Source organism: Kogia breviceps, chromosome 1 (assembly GCF_026419965.1).
Source record: "Kogia breviceps isolate mKogBre1 chromosome 1, mKogBre1 haplotype 1, whole genome shotgun sequence".
NCBI lineage: Eukaryota > Metazoa > Chordata > Mammalia > Artiodactyla > Physeteridae > Kogia > Kogia breviceps.
In genome coordinates this window covers 191060178-191080154 of record NC_081310.1, presented here as the reverse complement: position 1 = coordinate 191080154, position 19977 = coordinate 191060178, and the positions used below count along the sequence as shown (strand labels likewise).

General features: G+C 50.2%; 1 protein-coding gene across 3 annotated transcripts in view; it reads left to right on the top strand.

Annotated features, from left to right (window-relative positions):
• Positions 1-19977, top strand: part of KAZN (kazrin, periplakin interacting protein) — a 1159438-nt gene that overhangs the window by 1122762 nt on the left and 16699 nt on the right. For all 3 annotated transcript variants that reach the window (XM_067017033.1, XM_067017036.1, XM_059045410.2), the window contains 2 exons: positions 12373-12578; positions 12972-13090. In XM_067017033.1, the coding sequence (XP_066873134.1) occupies positions 12373-12578; positions 12972-13090 (325 nt within the window). The remainder of the gene's footprint in view (positions 1-12372; positions 12579-12971; positions 13091-19977) is intronic.

Below are 19977 nucleotides of genomic sequence, written 5' to 3'. Positions count from 1 at the left end.
CCTCTGGGAACCCGTGTCCACCTCGAGGGGGAGGACGCAGGGCGTTCACACCCACGCGTCGTGAAGCACCAGGCAGCGCTGTCCAGGCCTCCGGGGGCCAGCAGAGTGACTGCCGGTCTCTGCTGTCTCAGATCAGCTCTAAGGGGCCCCACTGCAGGGTGTTGTGGGTGACGAGGACGAGGACCCACCTCTGTGAGCACCGTCACAGCCAGCCCTGTACGGGGTTTGCACACGCCCACCGAGTCTAAAGGAAGCAGCCTTGCTGGGCTCTAGTGCTTCCAAAGCTCCTGGTTTTTCAAGAGAAACCAAGAATGTCATATAATACACCCCAATTCTTTAATATTGGCAACCGCTTTTGTTTTTAAGTTTAGTGTCCTTTAGGGAAAAAAATGCCATGGCCCCAAGATGTCTCCAGACCGCCGGCTCCGCTCCCTCCCTTCTGGACTCTCTCTGTGGGCCGGTACAGCCCTGGTGGTCCTCGTCTTCCCCTTGACCAGTGAGTCCCAGGCCATAGGTGCCCGTTCCACTGGCCCATGTCCTCCTTCACCAGAGGGCCCTCCTGCCCTTCCCTCCCTGGACAGCCAGGCAGCAGGGGGACCGCACTCATTTCTGACCCCGAGCAGTGTCCCCAGGGCTTGGGGTGTCTGGGCAGAAGCGGGGAAGCTGCCCTCAGAAGCCTGGAATCAGCACCGGAGCCCCCAGGGACCCATATGGCCAGCAGGACTCGGGGTCAGACCGCCTGCAGCCTGAGAGCCCAGCTAAATCATTTCTCATGGACTTGGCCAGGCTCTGTGGGACTCAGAGATGGAGAGGGTGTGGGCCGGGGAGCACTTCAGGCGAAGGTGCTGATGGACCTGACAAAAGGGTGACGCTCTGCTCTCCCAGAAATGTCAGCAGGATGCAGGGTCATCAGTGTGAAGAAAGCCATAAGCTGGAAACCCAGGGATATGGAGATGAGGTCAGGCTGAGGACTGAGGACAAAGACTGGCTGCTGCGGGGTTGGGGGCGATGACAGAAGCTGGGAGAGAGAAGTACAATATGACTTGCTGACCTTCACGGAGGGCCTGCTGTGCCAGGTGTGTGTAGGCACTCTACACACGCTCATTAAGTCATTCAACAAACACTGGCTGACCACTTTCTATGTGCCAGGCCTAGGGCTAAGGGCTGAGGGTGCAGATGTAAATGATGAGATGACATAAATTATTCTAACATAGTCCTCACCAAAATCATATGAAGGGTGTGTTGTGTTATTGCCTCAACCTTACAGATAAGGAAACTGAGGCCCCAAGGGGCAACATAAATGGCCCAAGGAGACATAGTCAGCGACGGAACAAGGCTAAGAATTGGGGTCCAGCAGACTACTGCACTACACCACTTTCCAGGCAGATACGAGTGAAGCTGATAAAACCGTGAGCCGTTAGAACAATCTAGTCCTGGAGGGAGGCAGAGAAGAGGTGTCGCAATTAAAGGAGGTCATCTAAAAGCGGGGAGAGGCTTATTTCCCCAAATGAGTGGAAACTTCCTAGGATGTTTCGCCTTGTGCCAAGGCTCTGGTAAACGTATCAGTGGGTTTGAGAGGGGTGTCAGTCCGCGGTGAGCACGGTGGCCACCAGCCCTGGCTCCAGACTCCGCCAGCAATCGTGTTTCAGGATGCATGACAAACAGCCATGGCTAGCGCCAGTTTTCTCCCTGACATTTCCTATAGCATCTGAGTTGCAAGAAGGCCCCCAGCACAAGCCTCACCAAAGTGCTCTTCATTTTGAAGGAAGTTAAGCGAATACTGCCCTTAAACATCTCTGCTGTTCCTATCGCCCTTTGGGCAAGAAATAAACTCGCTCGCCCCTGGTGCAGGAAACTTCCAGGAGGCACTGTGAGGCATTTTGAGGAGGCAGGAGGTCGGACAGGTACATCATTCGATGAGGATGATCCCAAAGGAGGCACTGCCTCCAAAGGCCACGCCCAAGCCAGAGCGTCACGGATCTGACTCAGCTGGGGTGCCCCCGCCCAGCGAGCAAACGGACTGGGTCTCACGGCCAACACAGTGACCACAGTCCATGTGGCTCATGGAAGCAGGCTGAGCAGAGATGTCCCGAGGCCCCAGGGGAGCTGGGAGGGTCAGTGAAGGGAAGAGGGGGCAGGGCTGCAGATCCATTAGGGGTTCTCAGACCCCACAGCTATCCATCGCCTCCAGCTTTGCCTCTAAGAACTGCACCGACACAAACCTGTCCTGTCCCTACGTGGGCACGTGGAGAAGAATCCTTCTCCTGCCCGTGGCCTTCAAGAGGCCCCTCGTTTCTCACAGAATTCACCTTTCAGGCCCATCCACCAACAGAGAAGTTGCCCAGGAAAGCAGGTTGAAAAAGAGGACTAGCTGTGAGAATACACGGGGAGGCCAGCAGCCAGCTGGAATACTTTCCTGGTGGAAGCAAAAAAGGGAGGAGACATCGGCTGCAGGTTAGAGTCTAAGAAGGACTTTCCCAAATGTGGGCAATATTCAGCATGACAACCGGTTAGCAAGGAGGAAAAAGGAACATTTTGATACATTGTTTTAAAGCACACGGTAGTTGTTGTTGGATCGTAGTATGTTTGCCTTCCCTGGACCTCTTCTAAGCATCTTCCTCCCAAGTCTGTAAAAGTAGAAAGTACTTGCCAAGCATATACCTGGGAAATGAGCCTTGTCGACGCCACCAAGTCAATTCCCTGCTGCCTTGGAAAATTCTCAGGGTGTGGGGAGGAGGCGCTGGCGGGAAGCGTGGCTGGAGGAGGGTATCCTCTGAGGCTGGGGGCAGGGGACCTGTCGAGCTGGGGACAGACACAGCGAGCACAGCTTAGGCTCAAATGACGGGAAAGGGAAGTATGCGGGGGTGGGGGGGTTAAGCATTAAGTAGTTACCACTGGTGAGAGCAGAGCTCTGTGGGATTTTTCTGGGTACCACATGGTTTAGTGTATTTGAAGGGACACGTGGGGTGCGAGTGCCGTCAGCTTTTAGCTCAGGGCCTCCAAAGGTCTGCTTGGCTCTGGGGTCGGGGTGTTGGGGATTGGTGGCAGCCCACCTGGGGACCTGCTGTTGACCCCACAGCTGCACAGTTAGTGACTTGACGCCGTTTAGACCGCGCTGTCCGGTCCCGGTGGCCCAGGCTCAGAGGGCCTGATCTTTGCACCTCGTATTTCACAGGAGTTGTGACCGGGCGCTGGAGCAAAGCATCTCCCTCCAACACAGCGGCCATAAAACATCATTTTTTCACCGTATAATGCAGTGTTTAAAAAATGAGAATTCTGCGTTAGGCTTGAAAGCGCCGACAGGGGCTCGCCTGCCACCGTCCAGGGGCAGGGAGTTTTGACGGGAGGAAGTCGGCTGCCGGAGCAGGGCTGGTCTGAGGACCGAGGGGCCCAGAGCGGAAGGGTGGGAGCACTGGGAGCAGCCACACTGCGTGCTCACTGGCCTCTAGGGGGTGGAGGCCGGGGATGCTGCTAAGCACAGACGGCCCCCACGACAAAGAATGGTCTGGTCCCAAACGTCATTCAGTAATGCCAAGGTCAATAGGCCCTGAGAGCATGTGTACATTCGAGGAACCAGCATCCTGAGGTGGCCTAAAGGAGGTGGGGCCTGCAGAAGGTGAGCCTGGAGAGGGAGGCCTGCTGCCTCCCTCCTCACCTCCCGTCCTGCCTACCTGCTTTTAACCAAAATGTACAGAGCTCCTTCTGTTCCAGGCAGTGGGCTGGAGCTCATACAGGCTCACAGACTGATTGCCAACCCCACGCCCAGGGGCATCATGTTGGCAACTGAAACTGGCCACAGTGGGCATATTTACACCACAGAGATGGGCAAACAAATGCTATAAACCAAAGACTTTTTTCTTTTTTTTCTCCCCACAGCGCTTTTTAAAAATACGAGAGCTGGTTGTTAAACGTTTACTAGCACCCCACTGGTCTGGGCCCTTGCTAGGTACCAGGGATACCCAGAGAGCAGAACGGGCCCAGCTCCTGTCCTCGTGGAGTTGACATCTAGCGGGAAGCCAGACACCCATCAAACAATTACACAATCATTAATTAACTTCAGCTGTGAGAAGTGCAGGCTCGGTACCTGGAATGAGAGCTTATGCGAGTGTGGTTTGAGGGCTGTGGAGGGGTGTGTGTTGCAGGGGGTGACTGACCTATGCCAGGTGACCAGAGGAGGGGTCCCTGGAAGAGGCGACATTTAAACAGAGCCCTGAAGGCTTCATAGGAGCTCCGGCAGAGGAGACAGCAGCAGACCCCCTTTCAGGCAGAGAGAGGAGCAGACACAGCTGATTGGAGATGGTGGGTGGGAGAGGCAGGAGCACCAGGGAAGGGGTCCCAAGGAGCCCAGGGAAGGGGTGACAGACTGAGGAGAAGCTGGCAAGGTCGGCAGGCCTGGGCCACACAGAGCCTTGTCATGTAAGGAACTTGGGTTTTATCCAGGGAGCCAGTGAAGGGTGTTGAGCAGACAAGGTCCCTGGGCAGATTTGAATTAAAAACAAAGCAAAGTGGTATTGTCCACCCCCTTCCCGTAACTTGGGCTCTTACCACCACTAATGGTATTAAGCAACACCATGAACCAGGCCTGGGTAATAAAGAGATGGATAGATTTGAACGCTGACTTAGGGATTCCCTTCGGGCAGGGCAGGTGGACAGACCCATGCACGGCAGTGCCAGCAGAACATGAAGAGTGCTGGGTGAACGGTGCACACAGCAAGAGGGGAGTCCAGTCAGGGCAGCGTGGAGGAAGGCAGACTCTGAAGGACCTCTCGCTACAAAACCACAACATCTGAAACAAAACATACTTTTCGATACATCGCTGGCCTCATCAAAAATAAGGGAAATTCCCAAGGCACTTCCATCCAACAATAAAAGGCCACGAGCTAACACCAGGACAGGAGCAGTGAGTGATAACCAAAGGCAAACACTGGAGTTTGTCCTGGACACAGATGCTGACATCAGGACCAGTGACAGGGGAGTAAACCTTGGGGTGTGCAAAGCAAAGCATCAGAAACTGTGACTCTCTCATTCTTCCAGGGCCTCTCTGACGAGGCTGAAGTGGTCCCTGCTCCCAGGTATCATCCCCACTCCCTATCTCCTCCCCACCCCAGCAGAAGCAATGTCCATCCTCTCAGGAGGAAAGCGTCTCTTATTTAGAACCTAGAGATTCCCATAATAAGATCAAATATGAGTTCAGCATGCATGAGAATCAGAGAAACGAACAACAAATTTGGACCCTCCAAGCCCTCTCAGATACAGTAATGATCAATACCAAAGACAACATAATATGTATGCAATATTTAAGGAAATGTAAGATTAAATATTTAAGGATATTTAAGGAAATGTAAGAAATCATAGACTTGAACAAGCAACAAGAGACTATCTGGAAAGACCAGACGAACTTGAAAAAGAACCAAATAGAAATTTTAGAAATGAAAAAATATATATATAGTTGGTAACAAAACAACAACAACAAAAAAGATGGGTTAAACAGCAGACTAAATAGCTGAAGAGAGAATTTTTAAAATGGAAAATATGTCTAAGGAAATTACCCAGACTGCAATGCAGAGAGAAAAGTTGATGAAAACCATGAAGGAGAAATCAGAGCTTTCTGGCCTACTACAATAACCACTAGCCACATATGGCCATGTAAACTTATATTTGGATCAATTAAAATTAAATTAAATTTATAGCTCAGTTCCTATGAGCACATTTTAAGTGCTCATAGCCACACGTGGCTAACAGCTGTCACATTGGACAATGTATATTGCAGGCAGATCTCAAAGATGTCATGGGTTGGGTAATAAAGTAAGTCACATGAATTTTTTGGTTTCCCAGTGCATATAATTGTTATGTTTACACTGTACTGTACTCTATGAAGTATGCAATAGCGTTATGTCTAAAAAACAGTGTACATACCTTAATTTAAAAACACTTTATTGCTATCAGATGCTAACCATCATCTGAGCCTTCATCAAGTCATAATCTTTTTGCAATAGTAACATAAAAGATCACTGATCACAGGTCACCATAACAAATGTAATAATGAAAATGTTTGGAATATTACGAGAATTACCAAAATCTGACACAGAGACATGAAGTGAGCAAATGTTATTGGAAAAATGGTGCTGATAGACTTGCTTGACGCAAGGTTACCACAAACATTCAATTCGTAATAAAAAATCAGTATCTACAAGTACAATAAAATGAAGTGCAATTTTTAAAAAGGTATGCCTATATACAACATTTCCATTATCACAGAAAGTTCTATTGGACAGCACTAGGTTATAAGATAGGGAAGAAAGTCTAACCCCAGAAGGAGAGCAAACAGAGAATGGAGAAGAGGTAATATTTTAAGAGGTAATGTTTGAGAATATTCCAAAAATGAACCCACAGATGAAGGAAGCACAATTTATATCAATCAGGATAAAAAGAAAGCCACCTCTAGCCACATCATAATGAAACTGAACACCAAAGACAAAGAGAAACTCTGAAGAGTAGCTAACAAAACAACAATCACACTGGAGCTGACTTCTCTTTAGTGAGAAGGAGAGAGAGATAGTGGAGCAATGTTTTCCAGTGCAAAGAGAAAAAAAAAAAAAACTGTCAGCCTAAAACTGTGTACCCAGCAAAGCTCTTTAAGAACAAGGATGACATATAGACTTTTTTCAGATAAACATAAGTCATAAAAGCTTACCACCAAAATAATCTTTATGGAGGAACTTTTAAATCATGTTCTTCAGGAATAAGAAAAGTTATCCTAGAAGTGAGGTCTGAGACACTAGAATAAATGATGAACAAAGAAACTGGTAAACATGTAGGTAAATTATTTTAAGCAAGTATTACCAGTATAAAGTAATCATGATGACAATGTCTAAATTGTGGGGTTTTTTTTTTAAAGGATGTAATTAAAATACTGGACATGATAGAGTGTAAGTCAGGAAGAGTGATCAGAAGTGATATGTTTTAGGGCCTTCACTGGTGGCGCAGTGGTTAAGAATCCACCTGCCAATGCAGTGGACACAGGTTTGATCCCTGGTCTGGGAAGATCCCACATGCCAATGAGCAACTAAGCCCGTGCGCCACAACTACTGAGCCTGCGCTCTAGAGCCCGCGAGCCACAACTACTGAGCCCACGTGCTACAACTACCAAAGCCCACCCGCCTAGAGACCATGCTCCACAACAAGAGAAGCCACCGCAACGAGAAGCCCACGCACCGCAACGAAGAGTAGCCCCCGCTCACCGCAACCCGAGAAAGCCCGCGCGCAGCAGTGAAGACCCAACACAGCCAAAAATAATAAATAAATAAATAAATTTATTTAATTTTTTTAAAAAAGAAGTAATATGTGTTAAATAACTCTTACTATTTAGGAGAGGGCATTAAGATATTGATAACCCCAGGTTTTAAGTTAAATATGCATAGTAAATCTCAAAGAGTAATCATTAAAGAAGGTTCTAGAACTTCAGCATACATCAGAATCACCTGGGGGCCAGGAGATCTGGGGTGGGCATCTAGAATTTTCATTTCCAACAAGTTCCCCGGTGTTGCTGCTGCTCCCGGCCCAGGGACCACACTTAGAGAACTACTGAACCAAAAACAGAGAAATAGGGTGCTTCACTTCCAAACAAACAGAGGGGGTAAAATGGAATGAGAAAACAAACAAAAATCTTCCATCCAGACCATGTGGTTTTAGATTTTCTGGTAGATGCATTAAGAAGTAAAAAGAAACAGGTGAAATGAGTCATAGTAATGTGTATATTTTAACTCAATATACCCAAAATATTATCCTTTCAATATGTGACCAATATAAAAATTATTAATGAGATAGTTTACATCTTTTTTTGTACAAAGTCTTCAAAAGCCAGGGTGTGTTTTATACCGTCGACGCTTCTCAGCAGGGACTAACCACACTGCAAGTGCTCAATGGCCACGTGTGGCTTGTGACTACTACAGTGGACGGAGTGCGTCTAGACTGTAAGGGACGTGAGCCCGCAGAGGGCAGAGGTCCCGCTCAGTCACTGGGCACGCACTGTGTGCCAGACACCGGGCTGAGCACTTTGTCCACATCATACATCATCTCCTTTCATCCCCACATAGACCTGTGAGATTAGCATTATTATCAGCCCATTTCACAGATGGGGAAAGCGAGGCTGAGAAAACTTAAAACACTTCCCCGGGATCATCGGGCTGGTAAGCAGCAGAGCTGGGTTTCACACCAAGGTCTCTCATAGTCCATTGCCACCTCGGAACCTCAGGGTTTCTGTAAAGGATTTTCTAGAACGGGCCAGATAGTAAACATTTTAGGCTTTTTGGACCAATCTGTCACAGCTACTCAGCTCTGCTATTGTAACAGGAAAGCAGCCTTAGACAATGTGTAAACAAATGAGCATGGCTATGTCCCCATAAAATTTTATCCAGGGAAACAGGTAGAGGGCTGGATTTGACCCTTGGGCTGTAGTTTGCCAACCCCTGTGCTACGCTAGCACAGCTGCCTCTGTAGGCCCAGTTTGAGGGAGAACACAGTGACTAATTGCTGAGGTTCTGCGGTGCGTGCGTGCGTGTCGGGGCTGGTTGGGAGGGTGAGACCCTCTCCTTCCAGAATCACCACGGTCCTCCTGGTGCTGGGAAGGATCCAGAGCGGCTGCTTGCTGCTGGCACCTCCTCAGAGTCTGCCAGGGGCTCGGTCAGCACCTCTAACTCCCCAGCCTCCTCTGAGCTCCTGGCCATAAACGTGGGTTATTCCCACTCTCAGGGCTGAGACAGAGGGGAAATAAAAGCCAGGACTGATGGAATCCCAGACATAAAATCTGGCACCATAATGCCTTTCCAATTTTGGAAATTGCCTTTAATTAATGGTTTATGGATGCAAAGACTCCCCCCACCCTCCGTCCTCCTGCAGCATCTTCTCCTTGGCGTTCAGTCCTGGGGGTCGGGGCGGGGAGGGGGTGAAAGAGGTGGGCTGGTGAGTGGCTGTCTTTTCTCAGAAACCAGAATGTGTGGTTTGCTCATATGAACCCAGCTTGGCCTCTGGCATTCCTCGAGCCTGAACTCCATAAACAATGTGAACTGAAAAGCCAGCTCCCCGCACCAGCCCGAGGCCTGTTAGCTATAGAATAACCTGCACACACTCACAAAGACACACCAAGCTCAGGAAGACACACACTCACACCCCGGAAGTCTGCTTTTTCTCTTTGTCCACTTATCAGTCATTCCCTCTCTACTCAGTCTCTCCAGCCTGTTTATCTTCTTGTTTTTGTGTCTCTGTAACACTATTTCTTCCTGAAGGTTTGCTCTCTGAGTCTCTCTTTCATTCTCTCTCTCTCTCTTGTCTTTCCCCATCCTACGCCCCTTGATCTTCCTTACTGGGGACATAGAGCCAAGCACCGCAAACACACCCTTAGCCCCCACCTTGGCACAGAATCCACAAATTCGCCCCTCCCCTCACAGGTGCCCCCTCCCAGCCAGGCTGGAGTCTGACTGGGACGATGAACTTCTGTCCAGATGGGCCTGACAACAGGTGGGACTGGGTTCCCTCCCTAAGCACCTGAACTGAACTCAAATCACATTTCATCCCAGGGATGCAGGGAGGGACTGAGGCAACGACTGCTAAATTCTAGGTGTAGCCCCAAAAATTGCCAAGCCGCAGGGGAGAAGCCCTCTATTACCAATAATAGTCACCCTTGACTGAGTGCCTATTATGGCTTCACATTCAGAATTTACAATAGTCATGTTAACCTAGGTGGTAGATATTATTATTGAATATTATTCCCATTTTATAGATGGGAAAACTGAGGCTTCAAGAGGTAAAGGAATTTGCCTAAAGCCAGAGTCTATTCAACTCCAAAGTCTGGTCTCTTCCCACGGGGCTGGTCCAAAGGGACAACATGGGCTGTGTCTTGAGATTTGGGGTAACCAGATTCAGCCACACATGGTCTCTCATCTTCCCAGAATCATGAAACAGAGACAGGACTCCACTACCGGAATAAGGCAGAGGTTCTCAACTCTCCCCAACCTAAGAAGGACACCCTGTTTGGGTGCCAACGGTCAACACCTGTAGGACCCCAGCAGAAAGGCTTCCCTGCCAGCCAAGCCTGTCCTTGGGAGCACGGTTCCGGCAGGAGGGGCCACCTAGGCTGAGGTCTGTGCCCCTAGCCAGGCAGCTAGCTCTCTTACCAGGCAGGGTCTTGGAACCCCCCCCCCCCCAGGCAGGGCTGCAGAGGCAGCTGCTGTTTCCGCATTCCGGGGCACCATGGCAACACGTGTGCTCAGATTGGTGACCTGCACATAGTCTGTGCCGTCTGCTGTTTTCTGGGCTGTGGGGTGCGGGGTCGCCTCCCGTCCACCTGAGAAGGGGAATATAATGATGCTGCAGTGACCTCTCACCCCTACCCATCCCGTATAGATAGGCCCCAACACCCCCACTGTCACTGAGTCTGCAGGGCAGCCCAGAGAAGGAGGCAGAAGGCCGGGAGCAGTATCATGACACCCTGCAGAGGTGGAAACTGAGGCACGAGGCACCGTCTCTGCCCACCCAGAGTTAGGTCACTCTGCCCAGTGCCCTGCTGGACCAGGGGTGGCATCTTTCAGGCCGGGCGACTGTGGGCCCCGAAGGGCTCTTGCCTTGGCAGTTAGAGGGCCCCAAGCGTTGGGGAGAAAGGTTTCGGTGGACCTGGGATGAAGGAGAAGTGTGTGGCCACCAAGCTGGTGTAGCCGTTCCCCAAGAGTCATCCAAGGTGTGTTTCAACAGAGGGAGGCAAGGGAATTGGGGGAAGGGGCTTTGTGACTTGAAAAAGTAAGGTTTCTAGGCTGTGTTTTTTTTCCATTTCAAAAATAATATAGTCAATGCAGAAAACTTGGGAAATAGAAAAACATGCACACACACTGGCACACTCACCAGGGCACACTCACACACACACACATTCATGCACAATTACCCATCACCCCTTTCCAGAGATAAAGACTTTTAACATTTACCCACCTAATGTAATATATTACATATATATGTATATATTACATATACATAATTATATATTATATATAATCGTATATATATTTTTTAATGTGGTTGGGGTTACGTTGTACGTGCTATCTTGTACTGTGCTTTTACACCTGACAATAGATCGTGAACGTTTTCCCATGTCAAAACTATTCTCCTGTGACAGATTTTTAAATTAATTGCTTATATTCCAACATACGAATGGAGTACCATTCATTCAAACTCCCATTCATAACCATTTATACTGCTTCCTAATTTTTTAATTTTTCCAATTTTTTTCATTATAAACTTATACATGTTTATTATGGAACTGTGATGATACCCAGAGTTATAGCAAGAGGGAAATAACCTCATACTTCCAAACTCAGTAACTATAACATTCTTGTGTTCTCCATACCCATTGTTTTACTATGTGCCTATTTGATGGATATGCATTTTTTACATATTAGAATGATTTATAATATACAATATAATATAGGGTCATTTCAAATCAGGCTTATTTTTTAATACTTGTCATCTCTCATGGTATTGAGTTTATCCATTTGGGTTTTCATTTAACCCTGCTTTAGAGAAAGATTCTTTTCCCTTCTCAGTTGACTCTTCACCACCTGAACTTGGTATATTTATCAAGTGCTCACACAGCTGACCGTGGATTAAGGAATGGGCTTGGAAAATGCTGGTGGAGAGACATTTTTGTCTGTGAGGGCCACTCCAGAGACAGGCTTCGGTGTGTTAAGGAATAGAGCTGGGGCTCCATTTATCCTAAAAATATAAATCACCCAGTTGCCCAAAGATGACTGCCTTGGCGTTGTTTACAATAGTGAAAAATGAGGGACAACCCAGGCCCATCAACGGGCAGCGGGTGAAATAGATTCAGAGCATCCCTGTGACGAATCCTGTGCGGTCTCTACTGAGACGGAAGGGTGTCCTCCGTCGTGTAAATGAGAACAGCATACTGCAAAACGGAACACATCATGTAAACGTGGGGGATCTGTGTTTGTAAGCGTAGGCATTTGTGTATCCCAAAGACCATTTAACTAAGTACTAGCAGCTGCTGTCTCTGAGTAGCGTAGGATTGGGGGTGATTTTCACTTTCTATTTTATTTTTATTCTTTTCTGGATTAAGTTTTTTAAATTCTTTTCTTTTAGAGGGCACAGATTACTTTGGACTGGGGGAGGGGGCAGCAAAACAAAACAAAAGCCGTTTGGATTCTGAAAAGAAGAAATGCGTGGGGGGGAAGACATCCCTGCCCACCCCCTGCATCCCCAGGGGTGCAGACTCAGGGGGCGCAGCCTGCCCAGCCCCTGCCCCCTGCAGCCCCTGCCCTGCCCCTCACCCCACTCCCCAGCACGGCCCTGTGTGCTTGTGTGTTGCAGACTCGGACAGCCAGTGCAGCCCCACGCGACAGAGCCTCAGCCTGTCGGAGGGCGAGGAGCAGACAGACCGGCTGCAGCAGGTGGAGCTGGTCAGGACCACGCCCATGTCGCACTGGAAGGCAGGCACCGTCCAGGCCTGGCTGGAGGTGGTCATGGCCATGCCCATGTACGTCAAGGCCTGTGCGGAGAACGTCAAGAGTGGGAAGGTAGGGCACCTGCCGGACCGCCGTGGGGACGCCCCCCTCCACCGTCCCATCCTCCGGGTTAGAGGAGCTGGCTGCACCGGGTTCAGGCTCCAGTGACCCCAGTAAACCATTGTGCCTCTCCGACAAGGCACACAGCCCTTCTGAGCCTCAGCCTCCTCGTCTTTAAAATGGGACTGAGCTTCCCTTACCTGGCCCGAGGGACGCAGGGCAGGACTGGCAGGCCCTTTCAGCCAGGTCAGCGATCCCACCGCCCGGCCTCACGGAGCAGTGGCTGGAGGCGAGGCGGCTGCAGAGACGTTCCCGGGGCCCGTGCGCCCACTGAGGGGAGGGGTGCCTTGGGTCCCCGCGCCGGCGCCTCCCTTCCGGCGCTCAGTCCCCACCTGCCGGACGCAGGTGCTGCTGAGCCTGAGTGACGAGGACCTGGAGCTGGGCCTGGGCGTGTGCAGCTCCCTGCACCGACGCAAGCTCCGGCTGGCCATCGAGGACTACCGCGACGCCGAGGCGGGCAGGAGGTGAGCCGGGCGCCTGGGCCCCAGTGGGAGGGGAAGGGAGACCACGCGAGACTTCGCCTCCTCGGGGTCACACGGGTGGAGGGAGCGGGCGCTGTGAGCTGGGCCAGGCGGGAGGAGTGCCAGGGCCCGCGACGCCACTGGGCGGGGGCCCGAGCACAGCCTAGCCCCACTCCGGGCCGGCCCTCCCCGTAGAAAGATGGAGAACAAACTCAGTGAGGCCCCACATGCCCTATGATCTCCCCGGTGCGGGAGTCAGGGGGCTTCACGCCCCCCAGAACTCCTCTGTCCGGGAGGTGGAGCAGACCCAGTGGATCTGGGGAATTTGGCCAAAATGTGTGTTCTGCCTACTCCCACCTCAAAGCCCAGCTCTTACCATTCCAGGTAAGAGCCTAAAGCAGGGAGGAAGAGAAGAAATGGGCCTGGTTTGGGGCCCCGGTGGGAGGGGGCGTCTATGGCTGAAGATGGCCCATCAGGTGTGTCCCCAGCGCGGCCGCCCTGCCCCCATTGCTCATTACCCCCCAACCCCCCTCCTGCCTGCCTCTCTCCTGACCTTTGTGAGCAGGACTTTTTGGGGAGCCCCTCTTTCACCAAGCAGCTCCAGGGAAAAGGGAAGGACCCCCTCCCCCAAGCCCTCAGAGTGCAGGAGGGGGAAGAAAAGTAGCTGGTAAACCTGACACTATCTGTTTTGCATAATTATCTCCTTCACTGGTTTCCCCAGCATTTTTGTGCAGTTAATTAATCAAACCTGGTGGTGCGTGCTATTTATTATTTGCAGAAGCAGCTTTGTGGATTAAAAAAAAAAGAGGGGGCTGGAGGTAGGAAAGAAGGCTGGTTTAGAAGCAGGAAAAGCAAACTCCTGGGTGTCCCGGTGAGTGATTCCGAGGCGACAGGAAATAGAGATGAGATGGGATCAGAAACTCAGGCAGCAACTCACAACAAGCAAAGCAAGAAGGTGCTGGGCCCTGTCAGCAGGTCTGGACCCTCCTAGACGGGCAGAGCTGGGGTGGGGTAGGGGTGGAGGAATGGAGAGTTGAGGGCAAGGGAGAGCAGGGCAGGAGCTTGCAACCCAGCTGAGCTTCCCCTCCTGAGGGTCCCACAAGCACCTCACACTCACCACCCACCCCTACCCAGTGCCCTCCACCAATCCCCCAAAGTTCCCCATCCTGGACCATCCAAGCTAGAAACCCCTCCCAACCCCTCCCATTCCCAACATGACCATGGTTACTGGAACAGGGTGGGGCTGCCTGCCTCACCTCTCAAAAATGGGGGATCGCTGCCCAAGTTCCCCCCAAATTCAGCAGACCCTTCAGAACCTCGTAACGCCTGGAAAGGGATGGATTCAACTCAGCAGCCAGATGTGAACTGATGTTGAAAATTTATGAGAGCCATGAGCAGGACTGTTTCTAAAACCACAGCCTGAGCATTAGACACCCAGGGCCTCCTCGAGCAGGGAGGGGCCTTCATTTAAAGGCTCCCATTCCCTAAGGAATCCTGGCCTGTCTCTAACCTGCCCTGTGACCCTGCCCTCTGTGGGACTTGGTTTCTCCATCTGTGAAGTAAAGGGGGTTAAATTAGGATAGTGGCTCTTTAACTGTGCGAGATCATGGCCCCCTTGAGAATCTAATAAGAACTTGTGAAACTTGCCCCAGAAGAAATACACAAAACTTCACAACTTTACATTCTGGGATACTCTGACCCACCTGTGGAACTTTGAGGGGGCTGTGAACTCCAGGGTAAGAACCCCGGTGAGGTCATCTTTGAGAATACATCCTGTGTGACTCTGGGCATGGCATTGCCCTCTCTGGGCCTGGCTCCCCTTACTCTAAAATCCTGACAACAAAATCTGCCAACCCCTGACAACCTGCCCGTCACTTTATGGACATGATTTTATTTGACCATCACAACATCAAGGCAGGATAGACATTCTTACCCCCATTTTAAAGGTGGAGAAAGTGAGGCCAGAGAAATAATGGACACAAAGTCGCACTACAAAAGATCTGACTTCAAAGTCAATTCCCTTTCCACTCTCCCAAGTTGCCTTTGTGTTCAAAACATCAACGATGTAGCTCCTGCTACTATTATTTCTGGAACACTGAATGCATCCCAGAGCCTGTGCTAAGGACTTTACCTTCTCTTATCACTTTTAGCACAGGAGGCAAGCAGGAGTAGCCCCATTTTACAGAAGAGGAAAGCGAGGTACAGAGGCACGAGGTCTTTCATCTAAGGCTGATGGAGCTAGAGTGGCCTCATGTTTTCTGTGCTGAATAATGACCCAGATGACAGTGAAATTCTGTGCCCAAACTCGGATTTCAGGATCTAATTTGGTCCCAGGTTAAGGAGGGGACAGTGTCAAATTTTATGAAATGTTTGAATTACTTTTAAAATCATTCTGTTTTATTCACCTTCGGTGCTTACAATGGCTCACACCAACAGCTGGGAAAGTGTTGCCAAGCTGAGGCCCCATGGGGACAACTTTAATGGAAAGAGAACCATTTGGAAGGGCAGGAGTGCATTAATTATCAGCACGCAGAGGGATCCTGCTGATTCTAAATGGGCCCCCTCCCACCCCACACCCCACGTCTGGTTGCACCGTTGATTTGCTGAGCAGACCCTTCCTTCAGACGGGAAAGAAGTCTTCTGGTCTCCATCAAAGGCCCAACAGCATCTGATTCAGAGGCCGTGAGCTTCAGCCCCTTTCCCGGGGAAGAGAGCAACGATCGCGGGCCTGGGAAGAGTCCCTCTGAGGTGACGAGGCTGGAGCGGGTCACCCAGGTACCTTCTCATCCTAGGAGGGAGCTTGTCTCGGGCCAGAAGGTTCCAGCTCAGGAGCCGGATGCTGGGCAGCCCCTGGGAAGCCTGGAGCCGGTGCCCCCCTCGCCCAGCCTTGCCCTGTCTTCCTTGCACTGGACTCTACACCAGAAGCTGTTGGGCATTAGCTCTGAGCCAGGTGGGGAGCCTGGGCATTCGTAGACACGCCACACCCGGTCCTGCCCTCCAGGAGCTGATGGTCCAGTGGACAGCTGGCCAGACGAGCAGCTATTACCCAGTGTGACCAATGCAAGGACTCTGAAGAGGCTCTGGACACAAGGAGGGTCTTGACCTAGCACAGGGCTCCTGGAAGGCTTTGGGGAGAGCCATATCTCAACAGTCTTGCAGGAGTTAAGCAGGTGAAGAGGGTAGGGTGGAGAACAGCCCAGGAGGCCGGGAGGCCCTGGCCCTTGGGGGCGGACCCAGTGGTTCTGGGTGGCCGAGGGGCGGGAGGAGGGGAGCAAAGCCGGGAGCCCACCTTTCTGCCCTCAGTCCTTCCGATGATGTGTCTGCTACGCATTCGGCACTAGGCTGACTCAGAGCCTAGAGGATACAGTCCCTGGGCTCAGATGATTCATTTGTAAAGTTCCATATGTGATCGGTGCTGTGAAGGGAATTGTTAGAGGCGGAGCAGCAGGTCAGGGGGCAAGTTCAGACAGCACAGTCAGAGCCAGCCTCTGCAAGGTGGGAGCTGACACCTGGGAGGGGAGGGGAGGGGAGGGGAGGGGAGAACCTGGGCAGGGCTGGAAGGAAATGGATGCCGGGGAAGGGGGGAGGCGGGAACCCCCACCACCCCGAGGAGCAAAAACCTCAGGGCATCCCGGAAGTGCTTCCAGCCCAAGCCCAGTGGGAGGGGGAACCCGGACCTGTGACGTCACCCCAAGGACCTCCGATTTCAGATTTTATCCCTGCAAAGGGGCGCCACAGGAGAGTTTCCTTGTTTTATTTTAGTCAAATCTACTCTGTTCTTTTTTCCCTCTTTTACTGGCTTTTTATTGAGTGTTCCCACTCCTGGCTTATGAGCTATACTTTTTTGTGTTATTTTTAATTATTGCTCTATAGTTTACAATACACAGAAAGCTTAACACTATCTTCAAGTACTATTATACAACTTTGTGTGTAGTGTAACATGCTTTTTCCTCCTTCCTTTGTACTATTGGCTATATATATACATATATATATATATCCTCCATAATACATGGTTATTATTTTTCTTTTAAACTGGCCATTATCTTTTAAGGAGATTAGCAAATGAGGAAAATATTTACTGAGATTATTCACCATTTCCAATCATCTTTTTTAAAAAAATTTTTTTATTGTGGTAAAATACACAAAGTTGACCATCTTAACCATGTTTAAGTGTCCAGTTCAGTGGCATTAAATATATTCACATAGCCGTGCAGCCATCGCCCCCATCCCTCCCAATAACTCTTTTCACCTTGTAAAACTGAAACTGCACCCCATTAACACTAACTCTCCATTCTGCCCTCCCCCCAGGACACCTGCAACCACCACTCTACTTTCTCTAGGAATCTGACTACCCTAAGTACCTCATATAAGTGGAATCACACAGTATTTGTCCTTTTGTGACCGGCTTATGTCACTTAGCGCAATGTCCTCAAGATTCATCCATGCTGTAGCATATGAGAGAATTTCCTTCCTTTTTAAGGCTGAAGAACATTCCCTTTGATGTATGTAGCCCATTTTGCTTATCTATTCATCCATCAATGGACACTTGGGTTGTTTCTACATTTTATTTATTATTATTTTTTTTTTTTTGCGGTACCCGGGCCTCTCACTGCCGTGGCCTCTCCCATTGCGGAGCACAGGCTCCGGACGCGCAGGCCCAGCGGCCATGGCTCACGGGCCCAGCCGCTCCGCGGTATGTGGGATCTTCCCGGAGCGGGGCACGAACCCGTGTCCCCTGCATCGGCAGGCGGACTCTCAACCACTGCGCCACCAGGGAAGCCCTGTTTCTACATTTTAGCTCTTGTGCATATTACTGCAATGAACCTGGATGTACAAATACCTCTTCAAGACCCTGATTTCAATACTTTTGGATATATATTCAAAAGTGGAATTGCCGCATTGTATGATAATTCTATTTTTAATTTTCTGAGGAACAGTCATACTGTCTCCCACCGCAGCTATACCACTGTACCTCCTCACCAGCAGTGCACAAGGGCTCCAGTTTCTCCACGTCCTTGCCAACACTTGTTTTCTGGTTTTTTTTGTTAGTAGCCATCCTAATGGGTATGGAGTGGTATTTTATCACAGTTTTGATTTGCATTTCCCTCATGATTAGGGATATTGGGCATCTTTCCATGGGCCTATTAGCCATTCTTATATCTTCTTTGGAGAAATGTTTATTCAAGTCCTTTGCCCATTTCTGAGTCGAGTTGTTTGTCTGTTTTGTTGAGTTTTAGGAGTTCTCTTTATTCTTTTGTGTAGTCCAAATTTCCATGTGGTTATTATTTTCTTTCCTCTCGAAGAAATTCCTTTTACATTTCTTGGAGTTCATTCCTCTGATGATGAATTCTTTCAATTTTGCTTGTTTAAAAAAGTCTCTGTTTCCTCCCTCATTTTTTTTTTTTTTTTTTTTTTTTTTTTTGCAGTATGCGGGCCTCTCACTGTTGTGGCCTCTCCCGTTGCGGAGCACAGGCTCCCGACGCACAGGCTCAGAGGTCATGGCTCACGGGCCCAGCCGCTCCGCGGCATGTGGGATCTTCCCGGACCCGGGCACGAACCCGTGTCTCCTGCATCGGCAGGCGGATTCTCAACCACTGCGCCACCAGGGAAGCCCCTCCCTCATTTTTAAAGGCTATTTTTTAGAGCAGTTTTAGTTTCACAGCAAAACTGAGGGGAAGCTACAGAGATTTCCCATAAACCGCCTGCCCTCACAGGTGCATTGCCTCCCATTATCAACATCCCCCTCCAGCTGGAATATTTGTTTCAGTTGAGCCTACGATGATACATCTTTGTTACACAAAGTCCAGAGTTTACATTAGGGTTCACTCTTGGTGCTGTACCTTCTATGGATTTGGACAAACATATAATGGAGTGCATCCATCATTATGGTACCATACTGAATAGTTTCACCGCCCTAAAAATCCTCTGTGCTCTACCTTTTCATCCCTCCCTCTCCCCCAAACCCTGGAAACCACTGGTCTTTTTGCTGTCTCTGTACTTTTGCCTTTTCCAGAATGTCATATAGTTGAAATCATACAGTATGGAGCCTTTTCGGATTGGCTTCTTTCACTTAGTAATATGCACTGAAGTTTCCTCTAAGAGGGTTTTAAGTAGAAGAGTGACATGATCTGATGGATGTATTTAAAAGGCCATCTGGCAGCCACGCGGAAAGTGGATTAGAAGGGGCAAGGGGGTTGGGGGGGGGCAGTCAGGAGGCAGCTGCAGAAATCTATGCCAGAGGTGCCCATGGCTTGACCCCAGAAAAGGAGACAAGGGGACGGACACGCTGACCACAGTGATTGATAGATGGACAGAGTGGGGGAGGGGAGAGGCGGGGCAACTGAGGATGGGGAGATGGGAGAGAGGACGGGCATTTCATTTGGAGCCTGTTAAATTTGAGACGCCCGTGCCAGGAGGAGATGTCAAGAGGGCAGCTGCTTAGAATCCGGGGCTCAGAAGAGGCGAGCGAGGAAAGATGTGAACTTGCAAGTCCTCGTTAACAGATGTGATCCAGAGCCCTGGAAATGGAGGTCAGCCCCAGACGGGAGAGTGTAGGGGTGGGGAAGGGAAGGGGTGAAGATGGGAGATGTGTCCATTGTAAGGCCGCATCTACCCGGCACGGAGCTAAGTAGCTGCTCAATACACATTCTTGGAGCGGAGGAGGAGCCATCGAGGACACCAGCAGGAGGGGAGGGGCGTGATCCGCTATCGCCATCCTAGGGAAGGGCCTGGAGGGGCCCCAGAGGCAGGGAGACCAGTTAGAAGGCGAAGTCCGGGGGGAGACGACGGTGCGCAGAGGGAGCGGTGGAGAGTAGAAAGGAGGGAGCGGAGTCAGGTGAGGTTGAAAACCCCACGCAGGTCTCCAGCTTGGCCGGTAGGGGGCTCTACTC